General features: G+C 26.8%; 2 protein-coding genes across 5 annotated transcripts in view; one reads left to right on the top strand and one right to left on the bottom strand.

Annotated features, from left to right (window-relative positions):
- The window catches only part of LOC126894400 (homeobox protein caupolican-like), a 35194-nt gene extending 33663 nt beyond the window's left edge, over positions 1–1531 (bottom strand). The window contains exon 1 of the mRNA XM_050665408.1: positions 1104–1531. Within this exon, the coding sequence (XP_050521365.1) occupies positions 1104–1304 (201 nt within the window). The 5' untranslated portion in view covers positions 1305–1531. The remainder of the gene's footprint in view (positions 1–1103) is intronic.
- An 11744-nt stretch (positions 1532–13275) lies between these two features.
- LOC126894407 (ankyrin repeat domain-containing protein SOWAHB) overlaps positions 13276–20139 on the top strand; it is a 75184-nt gene continuing 68320 nt past the window's right edge. For 2 of the 4 annotated variants that reach the window (XR_007701396.1, XR_007701395.1), the window contains exons 1-5: positions 13276–13644; positions 13707–13771; positions 13836–14044; positions 14107–14272; positions 14403–14531. Coding sequence is in view for 2 of the 4 variants with exons in the window: in XM_050665425.1 (XP_050521382.1) it covers positions 13518–13644; positions 13707–13771; positions 13836–14044; positions 14107–14272; positions 14403–14531 (696 nt within the window). In the remaining 2 variants the exon portion in view is untranslated. The remainder of the gene's footprint in view (positions 13645–13706; positions 13772–13835; positions 14045–14106; positions 14273–14402; positions 14532–20139) is intronic. The other 2 variants (XM_050665425.1, XM_050665426.1) reach the window with 2 other exon arrangements.

The following is a 20139-nucleotide window of genomic DNA, read 5'->3' as shown; positions in this document are numbered from 1 at the left end:
ACTAACCATAATTTAGTTGTTTTAGTAAAACAATTTTATATATTTAAAAAATAAATAAACAAAATTAATTTAAACAACTTTTCGTGTTAATTTCTGATATTATAGAAATGTACAGGAAAAAGTTTATAAAGCTTTTTCTATGAAAATTTAATCAATACATTAAGCACTAGTAATTTGACATGTACTCAAAATTTATTAAAAATATATCACTATTTGCTACTCTTTTGTGTAATAAAAATTTTATATTTAAATAATATCACGTACGATTTATTTTCTAGTACAGCAAAAAAAAAATTTATTCTATTTATTTTCAAATGTATATATTTTGAGAAAAATTTTCAGAGCACTTACAGTTTAAAGAAGATAAATATTCATTTTGATTTGGAAATAGACATTTTTTTTAATTACAAAATCAAAATAATAAAGTAAGAAGTATAAAATTTGTTACCAAGAGTACAACCTCAAGTATAAATAAAAGCGCGGGAAAATGAAAAAGTTTGTGTCAAATCTCCATAATAAATATCGTATAAGATGTTTAGACAAAACTTCAACAGTTAATGTTCAATATATGTGACACAGCGTGTTATCACTATACTTGATTGGAAAATTACCGTCTCTACTTATTGTCTATAGTTTAAAATAAAAAAACATTCATAACTAGTATAAAAAGTTTTTAGTGCTTAAGTATAATTATAGTTGTTAAAACACTTTTGACTAATCACGTGTGCTAAATGTTACTACATGATAAATACACAAATAATCGTTAAATGCGAACCGCTCTGATCAACTTTGGAATATTTAAATAAAGAAGCCTCTCTCCCACAGTAATTTTATCACTCAAAATAAATACAGTAATTTCACTTTACTTTAAATTACTCATTTAAGTACACTCTTAACGAACTCGAAGAGCTTTTCTTTTACGGTACACATTTTATTAATTTGTTGAGGCGTAAATATTTTTTATAAATGGCTATTAATACTCCATGTTTAAATTCCCTCGTTATATTCTTATCATATATAGAATGTTAACCATTAAATAATGATTTTCTTAAATGCTGATGAATAACTAATGGCATGCGAATAGGCTTTAAAAAAAAACTCACATGTGATGACGTTAGATAGGAATCGTCAGAAACATTATCTGTGTCCTGAACGGCCGCGGCTGTGCCATCAGCCGCAGTATGGTGTAGTTGTTGTTGCTGGTGATGCTGTTGGAGATGGTGCACGGGAAGATTATTGTTTATGTGATGAGTTTGGTGGTAGGGGTGATGGTCCCAATAGGTCGTCGAGTGGTCCATCATCATGTTGAATCAGAGGCGGGAACTCAACGACCGCAGTTGGACATAACCACTAAGAAAAAAACAATACAGATGACTAGTGCCAACTTGGAACGCGTTCGGACCCGATCGGTTGCGGCAAATTAACTTGTGCAAAGCTGAATTGTTGTTTGACTAATAATAATATTAAGCGACGACGTGCGAAGGGGAGACTTGGACTGATATACACGCGAGCACACGGCGGCGACGACGGCTGAGCACGACGGACAATGTGTTTGTGTGTGGGAGCTGGCCCGGCCCCGTACGGGCGCGCGCGTCCCGCCCGCCGTTGATAGGTCGGTTACGTCACCGTTCGCCCCTATGCGCTGCTGTGTCTGTGTGTATGATACCCGTGTAGGTTTGGATTAACGACAAATTGCCTCGGGCGCCACTTTCCGCATAAAACAACCCTAAACACTGAAACCCATTCCGCTACCCATCCTCTTTTTACCCAAAGTATAGGTCGGTCACTTAGCTACCGTAGAAAGCGCTTCGATATTTCCTGCCGATAGGTGTACTTTGTTGGACATCGCTTTAATCTTGTACGTTTTTTAATAATAAAATAACATTATTTTTTCGTACACCGTACGTCGCATCACCCAAATTACTATACTACATAAGTGCTTGCTAATAATACATTATTATTAAAAATATGAAACACATAATTTATTATTTTCTCAAGTTCAAATATTGGTTCTGTTCTTCCTGACTACTCAAAATAGTGTTGACTTTTATATTTTAAATGAAAAAAATTAATGTTTAATCAATTTACAAATAAGATAACTATGTTACTTAGATAATGAAAACTTTTGAACTAGTATGTTGGATGTTAACTATTTAATATAAGACTGTGCGTGAAGCAATTATCTATGTATTTTTATCTAGGCATTTATTAAAAGAACTTATTCTTATGGCGCCATTTAAAAATACTGGCACAAAAATTGCTATCGACTGGTAATATTATTAATTAGATAATTGTCTTATTTTTAATTGATCAAATAACATTTAATCAAAATTAAAGTTAGCACCATTTTAAAGCGAAGAAGGGACAAATTTTTTTTTGGTGAAAATCAGAACGTAAGACACCATCAACTTTCGAAAAGAAAAAATTATAATGTGTTTAACACTTTTCATACAATCACTCTGTATGAATATATAACCATCACTATTCAAATACCTAATAAAAAAAATTGGATACAATTACATGTTTATATCCATTGTTTTTATAAGTTGGCCATAAGCCTAAAATTTATTCTACGAAATAAAACGTTTTATATCTTATACAATTTAGGAATTCGTTGTGACTCTATAAAACTTTCATAACATAGAGAAGTGGAGAGCTTTACTCATCCAATACCCCTGTACCTCGATTTTATATCAGTAGGATGCAGAAGGCTCTCTCCTAAATACACCAATGTACCAAATGGTGAACTGAAAAATTAATTTATTAAATGCTAAAATATCTCACGTAGAAATTTAATTAATGTGTTTAATTTAGTTCAGTAATGGCTGAAGGTAAGACGCGGGTGTTGTTGTTATTATCACTAGTCATTTTTCGACCACTCTCCTTCATCTTCTTGAGTGTAAAAATACCAATTACTTCCGAAATACTCGTCTAAAATTTGTTATCGACTAGTCGATTACGTTTCTTAATTAGATCATTATCTATGAAATAAACTAGTTAATTATGTGCGTTGCCTTTTGAAAAGTTAAAGATCACACCCTAATAAGGGATGAACATAAAAAATACTTCACGAGTGTTAAATTATGTGCCTAAAAGAAACAAAAATACTCTCAATTTTATTATTATTATTTTAAGTTAATTATTCAAAGTTGATAACCTAAAACGTTTTAAAACTCAATATACATTATCATAGGCGTATACAAAGTTGTATATTTGTTAAAAGCATTGCAAAAAACATCCTCACACGAGCATACAAAACAGGTGTAAGCATATATACACAAAAGCGTATTCAGGAAATTCGCCGTTTTTCTTTCCCCACTTTCAGGAAATGGCGGTACACAGCAATTCGATTAAAAACCGTTTCAAATATAGAACAACAGTAGCATTTATGGGTACTAAACTAAACACAAAGTGCTTATGAACATCTACTAAGGATATATATGTAATATATGTTTTTGTATAATGGGTTGTGTAGCTATTAGCTTGTTCATAATTTTCTTTTGTTGATTTTGAAACTAGTTTGTTTGTAGTTGAATCCATTATTTAGTAGTATAATTTTTCATGATTGACTTTAAAGAAATTTTTTTTCAAGTGTTATTTCATTACAATCTGCCTTCGACAGATGGTATTCAATATCTAGAATCATTTTGACTTGAAATATTCCTTTAATTATCTTGCTATATAAGATTTTGTTCACTACATGCAATATCTTAATGATTAAATTAAATGTATAAAATCTTTTAAATACTTGTAAAATTAATCGTATTCTGAATTGAAGTGGGGAGCGGGCCCGGTTCAGGGAAAATACATAATAGTTCAGGCCCATTTAGTCACCTCTAGCTACGTACCTGCACACGTTGTAATAGAACAGTGTGATATGAAGACAAGAGAATCGCAGTTTTTACCAAACGTTTTGGTTGCCGATAAATAATTTAATACTGCAAGTTGTAACTAAAAATCATAAAACATTTCCCCGGTACCTAAGGAATGTTGTGTGATGAGTGCAGGCGAGTTGTAAAATGTGTACGTCTTAAGTTTGCTCATTTGACGGCGGGTGTTGTTGGGAGGCATAACCGACGACGACGACGAAGACATGAGAACATTATTAAGAGTTATACTTAACAATATTATACTCTTATACAACGTACACGCACAATATCATTAAAGCGCGTGTATAACTGCAGGCGGTGTTTTCGTCGGAAGTACGTTTAAAATGTTCATATGCCGGTGGTTTATAATATTATAGTACAAAGGTGCCGGCGATAGCCCAAGGGTCCGTAAAGAAACGGGTAGTGGGTTAGAGTAGTGCAAGGATAAATAAAATGTTAATTAGCCGGCAACATGACGGGCAAAAGTTCAGTGTAAAACTGAACTTTGCATATGCGGTGCACAGGTCGGGTGGATATAACTCCGTGGAGGATATGCGCAACACCGCATGCGGCGGATATTACTACAGGGTAAAGTACAACGGCACGACGTCTGTGGTATGGAAGAGGGTGGTTAATTACAACAATAGTAATAATGGTAAATAATAAAGTACGCGCACAGAACGGTGGAGGTACAACAGCTAGTATTTCAGCGCAACATGGAGAGTTGAGAATATAAGGAATGCAGATGAGGAGTGGAGTGGACAAGACTAGTCAGAAAGTTTTAAAAGGATTTAAGATATGCCCTCGAGTTCATTACCACTTGCAAAAGTTTTCCACTTGGCGCATAGCAAATATTCAAGATTAGAATGACACTCGATTTTTAATTTACTCAGATCAATACATTCTCTCAGAGGAATTATTAAAGGTACGAACGTTTGCCCTTGAATTGAACTGAGTTAAAGGTTCGCTAACAATTTCCAATATTTTTAAAACTTGTATTTTAATTTTAAAAGAAAATCATTAGTTTTTTTTTTAATCGCACGAGACAACACACTGAACATAATTTATGTTTATAAAAAAAAAAAATATTAGGAAATCTCGAAAATTCGCAACAAATAATGGTTCTTTTGTGTACTTTCCAGTGGTATTTTATTTTGAAATAATTTAAGTAATAATATAACACAATGTAAAATTTTAATTTACCACTGAATTCATCGTTAAAAATATATTAGATTGTAAAAATCTTGAATACGCCACTGATTATATCTGTGGATGTGCAATAAAAATGTTCACAAAGTATTTAATAAATAATGCAATTTGTGATATAAAATCGAAATAATTTAAGAATTTGAGTTTTATGTTGGGATTTAGTTAAATTTACATTCGATGATATTTAGTAATTTATTGTGCCATATTAATGGAAAGGCATTTTAATCAATCGCACTAAATCTACGAATTAGCAATAAAATGGTTTGGGAATGTAAAATAAAAAATTATTTACTAAACCAAACCTTTAGGTATGTGAAATTTAATTACCTTGTTAACTGAATATAATTTATTTCAAGTTGCTTTACAGGAGGGCATAGTCATTGTTTTTTACCGAAACAAATAATATAAGCTGAAAAGCTATTTTATGGGATTGCATATTTACATAACAATTTTTAGTAATACCGTTGAAAACATCTTATGATTAATATGTTCTTAAAAAAAAAAATACGTTATTATTAGGTGTTATTGACGTCAAAAGAAATAATNAAAATACGTTATTATTAGGTATTATTGACGTCAAAAGAAATAACTGTCGTTTGTTAAATCGTATAATATACAACCAAAAACTATTTATGTTGAATTTTTACTAATGTGTTCTATTGATAGTGTATATATATATATTGTAATAAGTCATAATACGAACATTATAAATTCATAAAACATGTTGTTCAAACATTCACTTTTAATAAAAATGTCGTAAACACTATAAATAAAAATTTATTATATCATAAAATCTGGTCTACTCCAAAATTTGATCAATATGCTCAATTTCGTTTTAATCAAATGAATAATGTCCCCAATAGTAGTGGGTTCTTCCTTAATCTTAAACTTACTATCAATTATCCCGTTACTATGAATAAATCTCTTGACCCTCTTTTGTGTATATCATAAAGCGTTTTTATATCTTTCGATTATTCTTCCGCTGCTTCAGTATTTGACGCTACATACAAGTTTCGCAATTACTAAAAAAATTACTATAGATATATATGAACTAATATAGATGAACTAAAAAAAAAATTGGGTAGCTGCTTTAAACTTGTTGTCAGCCATTAAGGCTGCTGTATATTTACAAAGAACTAATTTCTATCAATAAATTGGTATTATATACCTTTTATATCTCTTTCTATACACTACATATGTGTAAAAACTTAAAACACATAATAACTGAAAAGTAAAGTGACTATAAAATTTATAAGATCGTTGGTGTCTCGAGCTGTTATTACAAATTCTCTCTGCTGCGTACACAATGTAAAGTTGAATCAAAGCATCTATATAAAAGGTAAACTGATACATTGCAAGGGCTCCTTAGGTATAACTTAAGCTTATTTTGTTCTTTTGTGAGTAGTCAACAAAAGGCAAAACAATTCCTAAGAAAGTCCGGTTAGGCGTTGGAAAGGATGATCAATTTGTTTCTCTTCTCATTTTGTTTTTTTCTTCTGTCTTTACTGTGCCCAAAATTTAACTCTAGAACCTTATTAGATAAACTTATTTCTAGTCGGTGATTATTTCTCCTATCTAATATTTATATTTCTTATGATGAGATTTATCCAGCACTAAACACACTGCCGCCTACTCGTTATTCTGAACCTGATAGTATTACCGCATTTTTCTTACAACATTTTAAGGATTTTCTCTGTTCACCAGTTCAATTAATTTTTATTAAGTCGCCCAATGAGAGAGATTATTCATACATTTGGAAAGATAACCGTATCACGAATACAAAAAAAAAACCTGGCGACTGATATGGAAAATTATAGACCCATTTTGAGAATACCCTTCTTAGGGAAAATCTTTGATTTAATTATATTTAAAAATATTGATCAAATTTTACTGTCTACAATTTTTGTTGATCAACATTAGTTTTACCCTCGTTTTTCGAATATTACTAGTGGTATAGAATTTGTTTCATTAAATGAACAAATTTTTTTCATGACATTCGAATCAAAACAACAGGTTAATGTTATATTTACAGATTTTAATAGTGTCTTCTATTGATCGTGATTACTCGATAAAAGTCTTTGATGAGCTAAGAGTCGGGGAACCACTTCTTTTGTAGTTTAGGTCTTATTTAAATAGACGTAGGTAGTTCGTAGGTATATTCGGTAGTACATAAAGCTCATTCCACACGTTATCTGAAATCAATCAAGGCAACCGTCTACGTACTTTTCAATATTTTTATAAATAATGTTAGTTTTCTTATTTCCTAGTCTCGTATTCTAATTTTTACTGATGCCACTATTTTTACCATAACGCACTAATAAGACTTCACTACGTTGCTCACCTCTCTCACCTCTATATAAAAAATTAATTACAACTTTAAATTAAATAATAAAAATCTGGTTTATAACAAAACCTCATTATATTTAGTCTATTCTAATGGTAAACAAATAATTATACGTTTTTTATCACATTCCAACAAAGTAAGGGATAAGACGGTTAAAATTAAAAAGTTAATAATTAAGGGCTACTCTATGCTACGCTATGAACAATATATTATAGTTATTTAATTTTTAAAGTATAATATAATCCAACCCGATGTAATAATATCTTACTAGTTTTTATTTATAGAATTCCCCAGAACATATAACGTCATTTGTAATTGTTTTATACACTATAATTTATGAGTACGCTCAACAATATACATTAAAAATGCAAATACATATTTATAATTTTGTAATAATTACTAAGTGAAGCAAGATTTCTTTGACCAAAAGCCATATAATAAAGATTGATCATGTTGAATTTTAAAAAATAACATAATAAGACCCTTTTTTTAAACATTAACAATTTTTAATAAGTTACAAAAATATTATTTAATAGTTAAAATGTGTAGTAATAGAAGTTTTTAAATTTAAAATTTATTTGTAAAATGTATTATCAAATCAGTAATGTGTTAATCATTTTATGCGGTTTAATTTCATTATTATCATGCCTTATGCCAAAAAAAAAATAATAAAGACATTAGTTTATCAATGGTAATTTAAATTCTATTCTTTTGGCATTCTTAAAATTCAGTTTAATTCATTAAAAATATTTTGAAGTATAACAATATAAAATTTATATTAGTTAAATTACCCTTATAAATTATTTTAATTCGAATATTTCTTTCATTCGCATTTTATAAAATAAAATGTGAAATTATTGACTACGTAGTAACTAAAGTCAGACAGGATGATTGATTTATTATTTACCATTAAATTTATCCTGAAATAATAATAATTTTGAAATTTTTTAAGTTTTTGCTTATTTAAATAGTATTTATTAAGTGAGTAAATATTTTTTATGTCTATCCTCTTTCCTTTATAGAGGTACCGACTTTACTTTTTTTAAAGACGACATACATATTATATACGTATGTAAACAAGTCTAATATTATTTGACTAGTTTGTTTAATAGAAAATATACAAACCAATGAAATGAGTGGTGGATAACAACTTTTGTTCTGGTAGTCAGAAGTTATGAATATTTTTATATTTTGATAAAAGAGAGTACGGCGATAGAGAAATGCGTAATGATAAAATTAACATATTCCACACCTCACCTCCAATCTATATTTAAATAACATCAGAAATACTCGTTCAAAAATAATTCCTAACTTATCATTTTTATAGTTATCCATTACATAAAATAGCTAAATATGTTACCATTTCAAAAGAATAAAGTTAATAGACTTTTGAGCGACAACGAATAGTAATAAAAAGTATTTATTCATTTGAAAATTGAGACATAAATTTAAAAAAACAAGGTTAATTTTTTTTTTTCAAAATTATTATAATTTTAAAGAAACTTTAGGTATATTAATCATTGTCCGTATTTCCTGTTAAAATATTGTTTGAATAATTATTATAATTTATTATTATTANATTGTGAATAATTATTATAATTTATTATTATTATTATAATTATAGTAATTTGAATAATATAGTATATAGTGTATATAATTTATAATTACTAAAATATTTCATTGATTATTTATTATAAGAGCAATGTTTTTTAAATAATATAGATTAATGTTAAACCGAAAAATGTTTATATTGATCTTAAAGCGTTATTTAATAATTTAAACAAGAACGAGAAAACTACAGAGAACGCAGAAAAATACGATTATTATAAAGTTGTTACAAGAATTATAATGTCACACTATGATAATTAGATACATAATTAAAAATGATGATAATTTAATTTGAAATATACTAAAAAAGTGTGAAGTCAATAGTCGCCTTATATTTACATAACACATTTTAGGATAAGTAAAGCTGCAACTAAAACGTTCAAGTAAAACTCTTTAATAAAGTAATTAAATTTTGAATTCCAAAAAGTTTTCTAATATTTTATCAAAGATTACATTAATGGATAAATTATTTAATACATATATATTTTTGAAATACCAAATTTAACACATTTTAGACAAATCTAACCTATTAGAGAAATTACAATTGTGTAATTTCCAAACAATTTTTGTACTTATTGTTTACAGAACCAAAAGATAAAATAAATATGATAAAATACTTTTGTATATTATTAACCAAGAATGTCAAATGTGTTATGAAAGCCTCTTTAGAAATTGAATATGAAAAATTATTGATGGTTGTGTTTAAGTACTACTCTGATGATTTAAAATTCATCTCTACATCAGTATTTTTAGATTTTTGAAGAATAAAAATATTGAACTGAAAGAAAGCACTTGATATAGATGACTACTATAAAACAGGCAAAAGATGAAGAGAAAAAATCAAACGATAATACGAATAAAAACAATGGGCAACTAGATTTCGAAAGTTATTATTTAAAAATTTGATAAGACTATTAGTTATCAGCATTAGTTTGGATTTTTTATTTTTATTTTCACAAATTATATTTAAATAAATATAAATTTACAAAAAACTTAAATAAATGATTGAAATAATCTTCCGATATTAGCTTTCTAAAACGAATAGTACCCCATTTATCACATTTTATAAATCTTTAAATGCTGATATCTCAATTTTTATAACTTTTTTTTTTTTTTTTGATGGTGATGACTATGATATAATTTGGTCTCTCGGTCATTTTAGTATACGAGTAAAACTTTCAGGAAGAGTTTGATAAGTATGGTTGCTTATTAGAAGATTTTGGTAATTTTAACGCACTTTGCCTTTTTTAAATAAAAAATAACAAATCAGTAAAATTGATTTATTTGGTAATCTAGAGTACTGTTTGATTTTATGAGTACAAAATAGCTTAAGTTAATTAATTAATACTTATTTTTTTTTTTTTTTAATGTATAGATATCTTACAAATATTACACTTAGGTAGTTTACTTATTGAAATTAAAAATTAGTCTTTAATTAAGGTAAGTATGAAAAATACTTTATTTTATATGCATGGCTCCTATTACGCAACTCAATAATAATTCATAGAAGGCTAAGAAAGTTTTCTCATTTTTGTAACTCGTTACAATTACCTTACTCGTTAAATAAGGTAAATTTTAAAAGTATTACGTTAAGAATTTAATAATAAAAAAATTTAACTATATTTTACATAGTTGTAGTTGAAATGCGTTAATCCTTTAATTAACTATTGTATTACTTTAAATGTTTACAAATTTATCAATGTCTTTAGTTTTGGACTGACGTTTCGACTTATAGAGTCCATCTTCAGCACGATAATTACTAGTTCGTGGTTGTAACTACACTGTTGGCATTGATTGTATACAGTTTGTTATTATATCGGCTGATAACTGATAACGTTGATGATAATTATTTGTTGTTGTTTTTATCAATTGTCGGTTTGTTATTTTCGTTTGATTTTTGTTTTTATTTACGGCATTCTTAGCATTTGGCTCCTTCCTTTTCTACACATGTTCCTTTTATTTTTTTAGTCTGATACGATAAATATAGTTTCTTTGCATAATAAATTAAAAACTTAATTAAAATAATTATTTTAAATTATTAAATTACAAAAATCAGACGAACAGAACAAACCGACAGTTGTTATCAACAACAACAAATATTCACATCAACGTTTAAATTATGCATACATTTGTAAACATTTTAAACAATTGTTTTAATATATTTAAATTCAACGCATTATTTAGGTTGAAAAATAAATTAGTTAAGTTAAATATTAAACCCATAAAAATAGTAACGACAATGATGAGCGAGATTAATATCATTAAATTATAGATTGCTCACTTTTTTTTATGATTTTTGTTTTGGTTACACTTATTAACATTTGACGCTTATAATAACAATACAAAAAAATAATATTTATAATCTTAAATATCATAATGTTATTTATTCAGTTTGATTTTTAAACTTATTTAACCGATTAAATTATAAAGCGCATTGCAAATGGATTGGCAGTGTAATGTATTTTAATATGATAAATATATAAAATAAAGACATACATAATATGACTAACAAACGAGTTACTTAACTTAAATAAATTAACTTTATTTAGACCTCATTTACTAAATGAACTTATGGACTTTATTTTAGCTTTTTGCTAACTGTAAAATTAACACGTTAACGACAACCTTGGTATGTTTATGATGGATCTAGTTGGGAATTTTTTAATAAAAAAATTAACTCTTCCATATTCATGAAATTAATGAAATTGAAAATAAAATAAATGACGAATTTTCGTTGAACGGATGATTAAATTACAAAATACATCAATATTATCAAAATAATTTTATTCTGATTGATCTTGACTTTTTATAATGAATAGGTACTTAAGTTCGTGTCAATATTTAAATTATGTTAAAACTAGTAGGTAATGTCAAATCTTTAATGTTCAAAATAGTTTCTAAAATATGACAATAAGGTATAAAAATGGCGTAAATACTAAGTATAACATAATAAATTCCCTATAAATTGAATTATTACCTTTAAAATCTTTGATTTATTTTTATGAACCATTTTAAATATCAAGTTTATTGTAAACAATTTATTTCTAAGGGTTGAAGATGGTTAGTGTTATTTTATTGTTACATTATTTTTAACATGACACACTGATTCTTTTACGTTGGGCTCTTCTATTGCCCTATAAATAAAAATTATGTCAACTCGAAAAGTCCTAACACAAAACTGGTAATTGATCAGTGAAATTTTATTCAATACATTCTCCTTTTAATAATAAAAATATAATTATATATACCATTTAACTTTCTAAAGTTACTTCTAAAATCTATTTTTAGAAATAACTTTTTCCTACAATAAACTTAATATTTATTGTTTATAAAAATAAATACAAATTTACTCATTAGATATTTATCAAAAAATCTATGTATAACTTGTGAATGAGACACAACTTCTCAAAAAATGATCACCACGATAAAAAACGTAAGTTACAAATTTATGAATTGAAATGTTTACAATCGTTTATTTTTGAATTAAATATAGGTTTGGCGGTCATAAATTTTATAACTGCCAAGAAAATGTATTAATTATAAAGTTTTTTATTTGATTTCTTAACATAGTGATTATATGATCTCTGAAAAACATTGGAATCTTTATGTTTAGGAGTAATTTCTAGTTTTTAATGACTTCAAGATCGGTCTATTCCGGTATTGAGATGTGGAGGGTGTTACGTCTCTATACCTATTAAAATTTAATAGTTTTAATCGGTAATTTTTTAGTATAAGATGATGTTACAAAAAAATAATTATTAAAAATGGCCAATAAAAAAAAATTATTCATATGGCAAAAATAATTTTTTACACTCTTCCCTATATTTTTAACTTCAGAATGGTCTTGCTTTTAGATATCACTTTGTGTTCATAATTAAAATCATTACAAGTTTTAACACAACATTTTTTGCATAATCTACAATAAAAAAATTGTTTTAAATTAAGTAATCTTAGTTTAGTCTAGAGTGTTCAAAATTATAACTTTTAATAAATGACTTTCAAATCATTATCATCATCAACATAGCCTCTGTCCCAATTATTCGGGTTCGGCTTTGCCTTTACGATTTGACCGAATTTTAGACCAACTGACGCAATTTCATTATGGCTGATAGAACCAGTATGGGACAAGGTGTGTGCCACTGTTCAACAAATAACTTTTAAATAAATTAAAAAAAAAATTATATTTTTCAATATTTAAGTAAACTACCTAAGTCTAATATCTTTATGATTTTTATACATTTAAACTAGTTGAGAGTGCCGATATGAAGGAAATATTGGATTAACTTATAAACCGCTATCAACTCGGTTATAACTATCATAATACTGTTGAGCATTTACGAAGCGTTGATAACAAGATTCTATTATCAATGACAAAAAAAAATCTTATGACGTTAAGAATGTCCTGTTTGAAGTAATTTAATTTTAAATAATTTGTGGCTTGTTTAAGATTTAATTTGTTACTTTAATGTTTTCTCTTATATATTAAAATGTCAATGCCAATTGAATTAAATTTAGAAACTGTTCGAGATTTTATGATAATGAATGGTGGCAAAGTAACTAATCATGATCTAGTTACACATTTCAAATATTTTCTGACAAATCCACAAAACAGAGGTAAAGTTTTCTAATATTTAAAACTTTTATCCAAAATTTTCTTTAATATGTTTTATTTTTAGTTGAAGCGAGACATAAATTCAAGGAAATTGTGAATACAGTAGCAACAGTAATTCGCGGTGATGATGTAAGATGAATAGTATAAAATTATAGTTTATTAATACTTGTTACTATAAATATTTTGATTATAGGGAGAGAAATATTTAATGCTAAAACGACGTTTTCGCGCAGCTGGTTGTGTTGGAATCTCACCTGAACCATCCATGAGTACAGCCTCATCGCTAACATCTCTCACTTCTTATCCAGGATTATCTTCTGTACATCAATCACTATCTCAAGAGTCATTAATTGATCCACATCGATTTCAGCAAATGTCTTTGATTAAATCACCATCTATCAGGTATAAATAACAAGATGAATAATTATTATTTTTGTATGTTAATTGATCACTGTTATATTCAGACAACCTCCACCTTATCGACCTCCTCCATCTCCATCACCTTCACCAAAGGAATACTCACCAACTAAAGAAATAGCGCCTCCTGTACCTCCAAGACGAAGAAGTTCAGAAAAATTAAGATTATCAGAGTCCTTTGAGAGTGATTATGACAGTTCTAAAACAAATGATGTAAGTAATTTTGAAATTAAAATACATACTTTGAGTGATTGGTTTAAAGTGATAATCACAATACATAATAATTGTTGGCCTACATTGTATGTATTTTGCTTTTGTGTGTGTGTGTGTGTGTATTATTTAGAAAGAAAATGAACAACAGCAACAAACTCAAATAAGTGTAAAAGATCGTACTAAAAAATTTAATCGAATGGCTTCAGAAAGTGCTTTACAAAATCTGCAACCCTCACCAAATAAAAAAAAAATAGATAAGGTAAGTCATGTTAGTATTCTGTATAATTTTTTGAATTAATTAGTAGTGTCAATCAGTTTTCTTATTGTTATGTTTTTTTTATATTATTTGAAGTAACATGCATCTATTAATTGCTTGCTTTTCAAATGTGATATTATGTATAACAAAATTTTCAATAATGTTTATCGGTTCTACATTAAAGTTTTCGATATTTTTTACTTTCATTTCAGTGTTTACTATACTCACAAGCAATAAATAGGTATTTGTACCTTTTAAATATTAATTATTGAGAATATGCAATTAATTTATAATAATGGACTTTAAATTAATTAAATGTGGACGTTTGCTAGTTATTATTAGAACTATCGTTAAAAATGTGTTATCAAATATATACTTTTTCATTTTATTTACTAATATACATACATAAGCAGAATACTTTTCTGAATATCCATGAAATATTTTTTAGATCATTATCTAATCTCAAAAAATTATTAATAAATCTTATTCATGCAATTTAAATAATCTTCAATAAAGAAAAATCTTGAGGGTTATACATTTATTCTAAATACCAACGTTATATTGTAAAAATAATTTTTCAAGTTTAAAGTATTTGTAATTTATAACATATTTAACAATACTTCACAAAAAAGAAAAAAATATACAATACAAAATGTGATTATTTTAAATGTTATATATCGAATTTAATTTCCTTGTGCTGTGTAATGTGTTTTATTTAATATAAAATAATTTTTAGATTTGATATAAGTATTCAAAAAAGTATTTCTAGAGGTATTCTAGAAATTATTTTACCCGAGTTTGCTAATACATTTCTTTTTTTTATGATATCAGGGCGGTATATTTCACTTTATATTACAAACAATAGTTTTTAAGTATAGACTATTGTTAAGTTGATTAAAATAAATTCAACCGTAGAAGAAATTTTTTTTAAAATATAGAAGTTAAAATTTTTATTTTGCAATCCAAATCAAAATTGCGAAATTAAACTAATTAGAAGTTATTACACGTATTTTATATATATTTTTGTATTTATTTCGAAATTATTAAGGATATGTTTTCTTATAATTTTTAGAATTCGTAAATTTACCTATAAGTAATTGTATGAATCACAATAAATATATTGATACTGATATAGGTTATATTTGTATCTTGTCAATGAAATTCATGTGGTTAACCACTATTACCTAAAAGAACATTTCACTCGAGTTTTTATTTTAAAGCATACCATTATTATATTGTTTATTTTAATGAGTCATTGGTGGTAATTTGTCAATTAGCTATTAAATGGCTATAATACATAAATAACTATTGACAAAATGTTTTCTAAACGTTAAATTAAATTAATATGGAGAATCTTAAGCTGATATAATATATTTTGGCTTACACTTCCTAGAATAATCAATTTTTATATTGATTTCAAAAGATAAAAGTTTAATAATTTAATTATAGGTAGATAAATTTCATACTGTTTTTCATCATTACTTATGTTAATTTGATAGTTCAAACACATTCAATATTAAAACGTGACGATCATGTGATAAGGTTTTTGTAAATATAAAACAGATGGTTCATTTAACTCATTGAAATGGGTCCATCTGTATTAAACAATGAATTTTTCATAATATTTTAGCTTTAGTGAAAACTTAATGTAAATTTTTTTACAATGAACATTTTCTAAAATTATAAAAAAACTTTTCATTGGTAAGGATTGCAGTATTATAATCTCTTGAACTATTATGTTTATAAAATATTTACTAATAGTTAAATATAAATATTGGAACATTATTAGCGAGTTTTATGAGTTTTCTTTGTTATATCAAATGATTGATTTGTAATAGAAAACCATTGATCATTATTAAAGCGGCTGTTCAAAATAATAAATCCATTTAATTCTTAAAACGTGAGTCTTTTATCATAACATTAATAATCTCTAAACTGCTTAATTATTAAAATTTCGATTTGATCTGTTTATTTCATTGTGTTTATTGTATAAATCTATAAAATAAAACCTTATGAAATATTTTCTGTCTATTTTATGCATTAGCCTTAATATTATTAAAAAAAATAACTTTAGTAGCATTCGAGCTTTTAAATTGGTCGAATGTTTTATTTGTGAACCTCATTACAGTTTTTTATGTATATGAAACTACGAACACGAAATTTTTTAATTTTTATGTAATGTCTGAATTTAAAATTAATTCACTTAATGTAAGTAATAATTTAAATGAGTAATATTTAGCATAAATTAATCCAATTAAAAAAATGCTGTTGAATGATTTAGATTAGTAACCATATCCGTCAATTATTTTTGAAAATTCACTCTTTAATATAATTTTGTTCAGTAGAAATTGCTTTCTACATAGACAAATAATTTGTAAACAAAAGTTAATATTTTTTACTGAGTTTTAATATTAAACAAATTTGTTTTATGTATCTTGTAAAGTTTTTAAGTAGTAGATGCATCAAGTTATTGTACCAATATCCTCAGTTGTCTTCTATAACAGGTATAATATTGTTTAATTTTATACATTTTGAATGCCCGACGTTTCTAAAATAGTCAATCTTAAGATTTTCATGTGTCATGTTTGATAATTACTCATTAATAAAATAATATGGTTGATGCCTTTGTTGTTTATTTACAGAATCATAACAAAACTTCTGTTATGTCTGAACTCTTAAGTATTTAGTGTCGTAAAATAATATTAAATGCGGCAAACTCTATATTAATGCGACATTTGATGGCTTGTTTAATTTATGGCCAGCAAACCCCAGGATACCAGTGGTGCAAAGGACTAGCGTTATTTATTGTCGCGACCACCTAGAGTATGTAATTTTAATTAATTAAACGCATTCATACTTAATGAACTCGATCGAATTATATATTTTTGGCTCAGTTGAAGGGCAAAAATGGAGCGTTCATTAGAGACTAGTAACAACGGTTCTACCGCGTGTGTTTGTGTGATTAATTCATAGTAAAGTTACATTAAAAAATATAAAAATAATTGTATAAATACATACTTTATATGTAAAATATAAAATGTTCGTTGTAATCATTTAAACGACTTTGTCCTGGCAAGCGTATATTTTAAATTTCAATACACCTGATAACTGTATGTAACTTTAAAATGTAATAATTAATTTTTGATGAAAATTTCATTCGTGAATCTGTTTATCGTTTATTATACTTAAAGAACGCGAGAAATTGAAACAAATAAGCATTTGTCTTAACTATTCCGATAATGAAAAACTTATCAACTTTTTCCTCCTGAAATATTAAATTTAATTGTGTAAAACAATTTTTATGAGTTGTGCAATTAAAAGTATGAATTTTGATCGAATGTCTGATAAACATTATAATATTGTATATTGCTAAAAAAATGTTTATATTTCTTTTTATGATGGTGTGGTACAATCTTTCTGACTAAAATGAATACTTTTTCTTTAAAACTAATAATTTTAATGCATATTGTCAGATTTCATGAACACTTATGATACTACCAGTATTTTTTTTACTTTCTCTGTAATATTAATTCCTCTTCTTAAATTCTACTGTCAACAATTAAAGAAAATCTCAAAGTTATTGCAAATTAAAACTAATATTTAAGTGTTATATTGTTCGGCTTCGAGTACTTAAGTACAAAAACCAATTTTATACTTGTTGTGTTTTTTTTACGTAATGTTGGCCTGAATTACAGCCAAAATCCGTTCGCAGTAGCTTATATATGACTTAAAAGCTTATAAGTAAGACTCATTAACGATAGTATTACGTAAAATAATTAAGTGTTAGATATAAATACAGCAAGCATAGTCTTATCATGTTATTTCATATTTTTCCATGTTATTTGAAAAATGAACCGCTCAATAAATAAGTAAAATACAGTATTTCATTGACAGTTTTTTACAATAATTGTGCGATTGGAAAACAATGAGGCTTTGCTTAGTTCCTACCTGTTGTTGACAGTGAGAACCAATTAACTTTTAGAAATAAACGATTACCCATAAATCACCGGAGGATGGGCCGAGCTTTTGGCCAAGATTTATGTAATCCGTACAAACCTTTGACACCGTTGTAGAATTGTTTCCCGACCGATGTGTTATACGTGATTTACAGCCGAGGGCAATTATTTTATCTGAGAAACGTATTATGTCTTTAAAACTACTATACCAATCTTGCTGGTCCTAAATTTCTATTTTTAAGTTCTATGCCTGTCGGTAATAAATTACGACTACCGAAAACAATGTTAACAGCTAACCAAATCAAATAAAAATAAAACAACAACCACTACGTTGTATCGAACAATCGTATTTAACCCTTATACTTTTTTTTCATTGCAAGAAACACAGTATTAATATCTACACAAAAAAAAAAACTAACCTTTCTGATAAATTTAATTTTGGCTGAAAGTATAATATTTTTACATTTTTGTAATTTTTCAAGTTATATTATGGTATTTAAGAGTCATAATTTTATTGATTTTTCTTGTATGAATTCTAAACGCATCATAATACTATTACAGTATAATTTCATATTACAATATGCATTATTTTACTAGTATATAGTTAAAATGAAATTTTATCTAAGAAAGGTTTTGAATGGACAAATCTTTTACTTGACAAGTTTATTTAGAAGTCACAAACTTTGCTATTTAAATTTTTTATGTCATTTCGAAGTTTGTTTTTTCTTACAAGTTGTCAGCTGTTAGTTTAAAGTCTATGTACAATATAATTTTGTATCTGACTCGTGTTATTACAAAATATTTTTTTTTGCGTATGTATAATAACCAATTCAAAACGTAAATGTTGTAATCTCATACTTTATAGATTCGTTAGACATCTGAGTTTAGATTGTCTCGGTAAAATTGTAGTGATAGTATAAAAATTGAATGAATTTTTAAATGTTTCAAATTATATGTAACTTTATTTGACAGTGGTTTAAATGTTGAGTCATTTTTTCCACTAACTTATTGATTATAAGTTATTGTGATCACCTGAATCTATTTATGTATTCGTAGCTTAATAGATTATCAAAAATAACTTCAAAGAGACTAAAACGGAAACCCTTTATTTGATTTATTCTAATTCGTCATACATAAACCAATTTAATTATAAAAACTTGATTAACCGGTCTGAATTTGTTATTAATATAGTAATAATTTGTTTTCCAAATCACTAATTAACGAATTACAAATTAATTACTATTGCGTGGCATTGTTTAACACACGAATGTACTATCTTTGTTAGATAAAGTTACACGTACGGTGTAACGTGTGATGATTAGTTTAATATTTAAACACAATACTGTTAGTTACAAGAATAAAACGTATGGTGGGATACCTACGGGTTAAATTTCGAGTGGTTGTTATTTATAACAAAGTGTTTGACAAAAAAAAAAGGACAATTCAAATAGTGTGAACGCGTCGAAGAAGCGAGTAGAGCAAATGTGACAGTTCAATAATTGAATTAGAATCGTAACAAATGTTTGAGTGTGCGTACAAAACACGGTTGGAAAGTGTGCCAGGTAGCATTTTATATACATAAAAATTATCTCAATAAGTAACACAATAAAAAATCCACGAATATTTGACTTTAAACGCGATTTGTCGTTTCCGCT

This window comes from Daktulosphaira vitifoliae, unplaced genomic scaffold, assembly GCF_025091365.1.
Source record: "Daktulosphaira vitifoliae isolate Bord-2020 unplaced genomic scaffold, ASM2509136v1 Scaffold_1, whole genome shotgun sequence".
Lineage (NCBI taxonomy): Eukaryota > Metazoa > Arthropoda > Insecta > Hemiptera > Phylloxeridae > Daktulosphaira > Daktulosphaira vitifoliae.
Note: the sequence above shows the minus strand (reverse complement) of the source record. Positions and strands in the feature narration are given on the sequence as shown.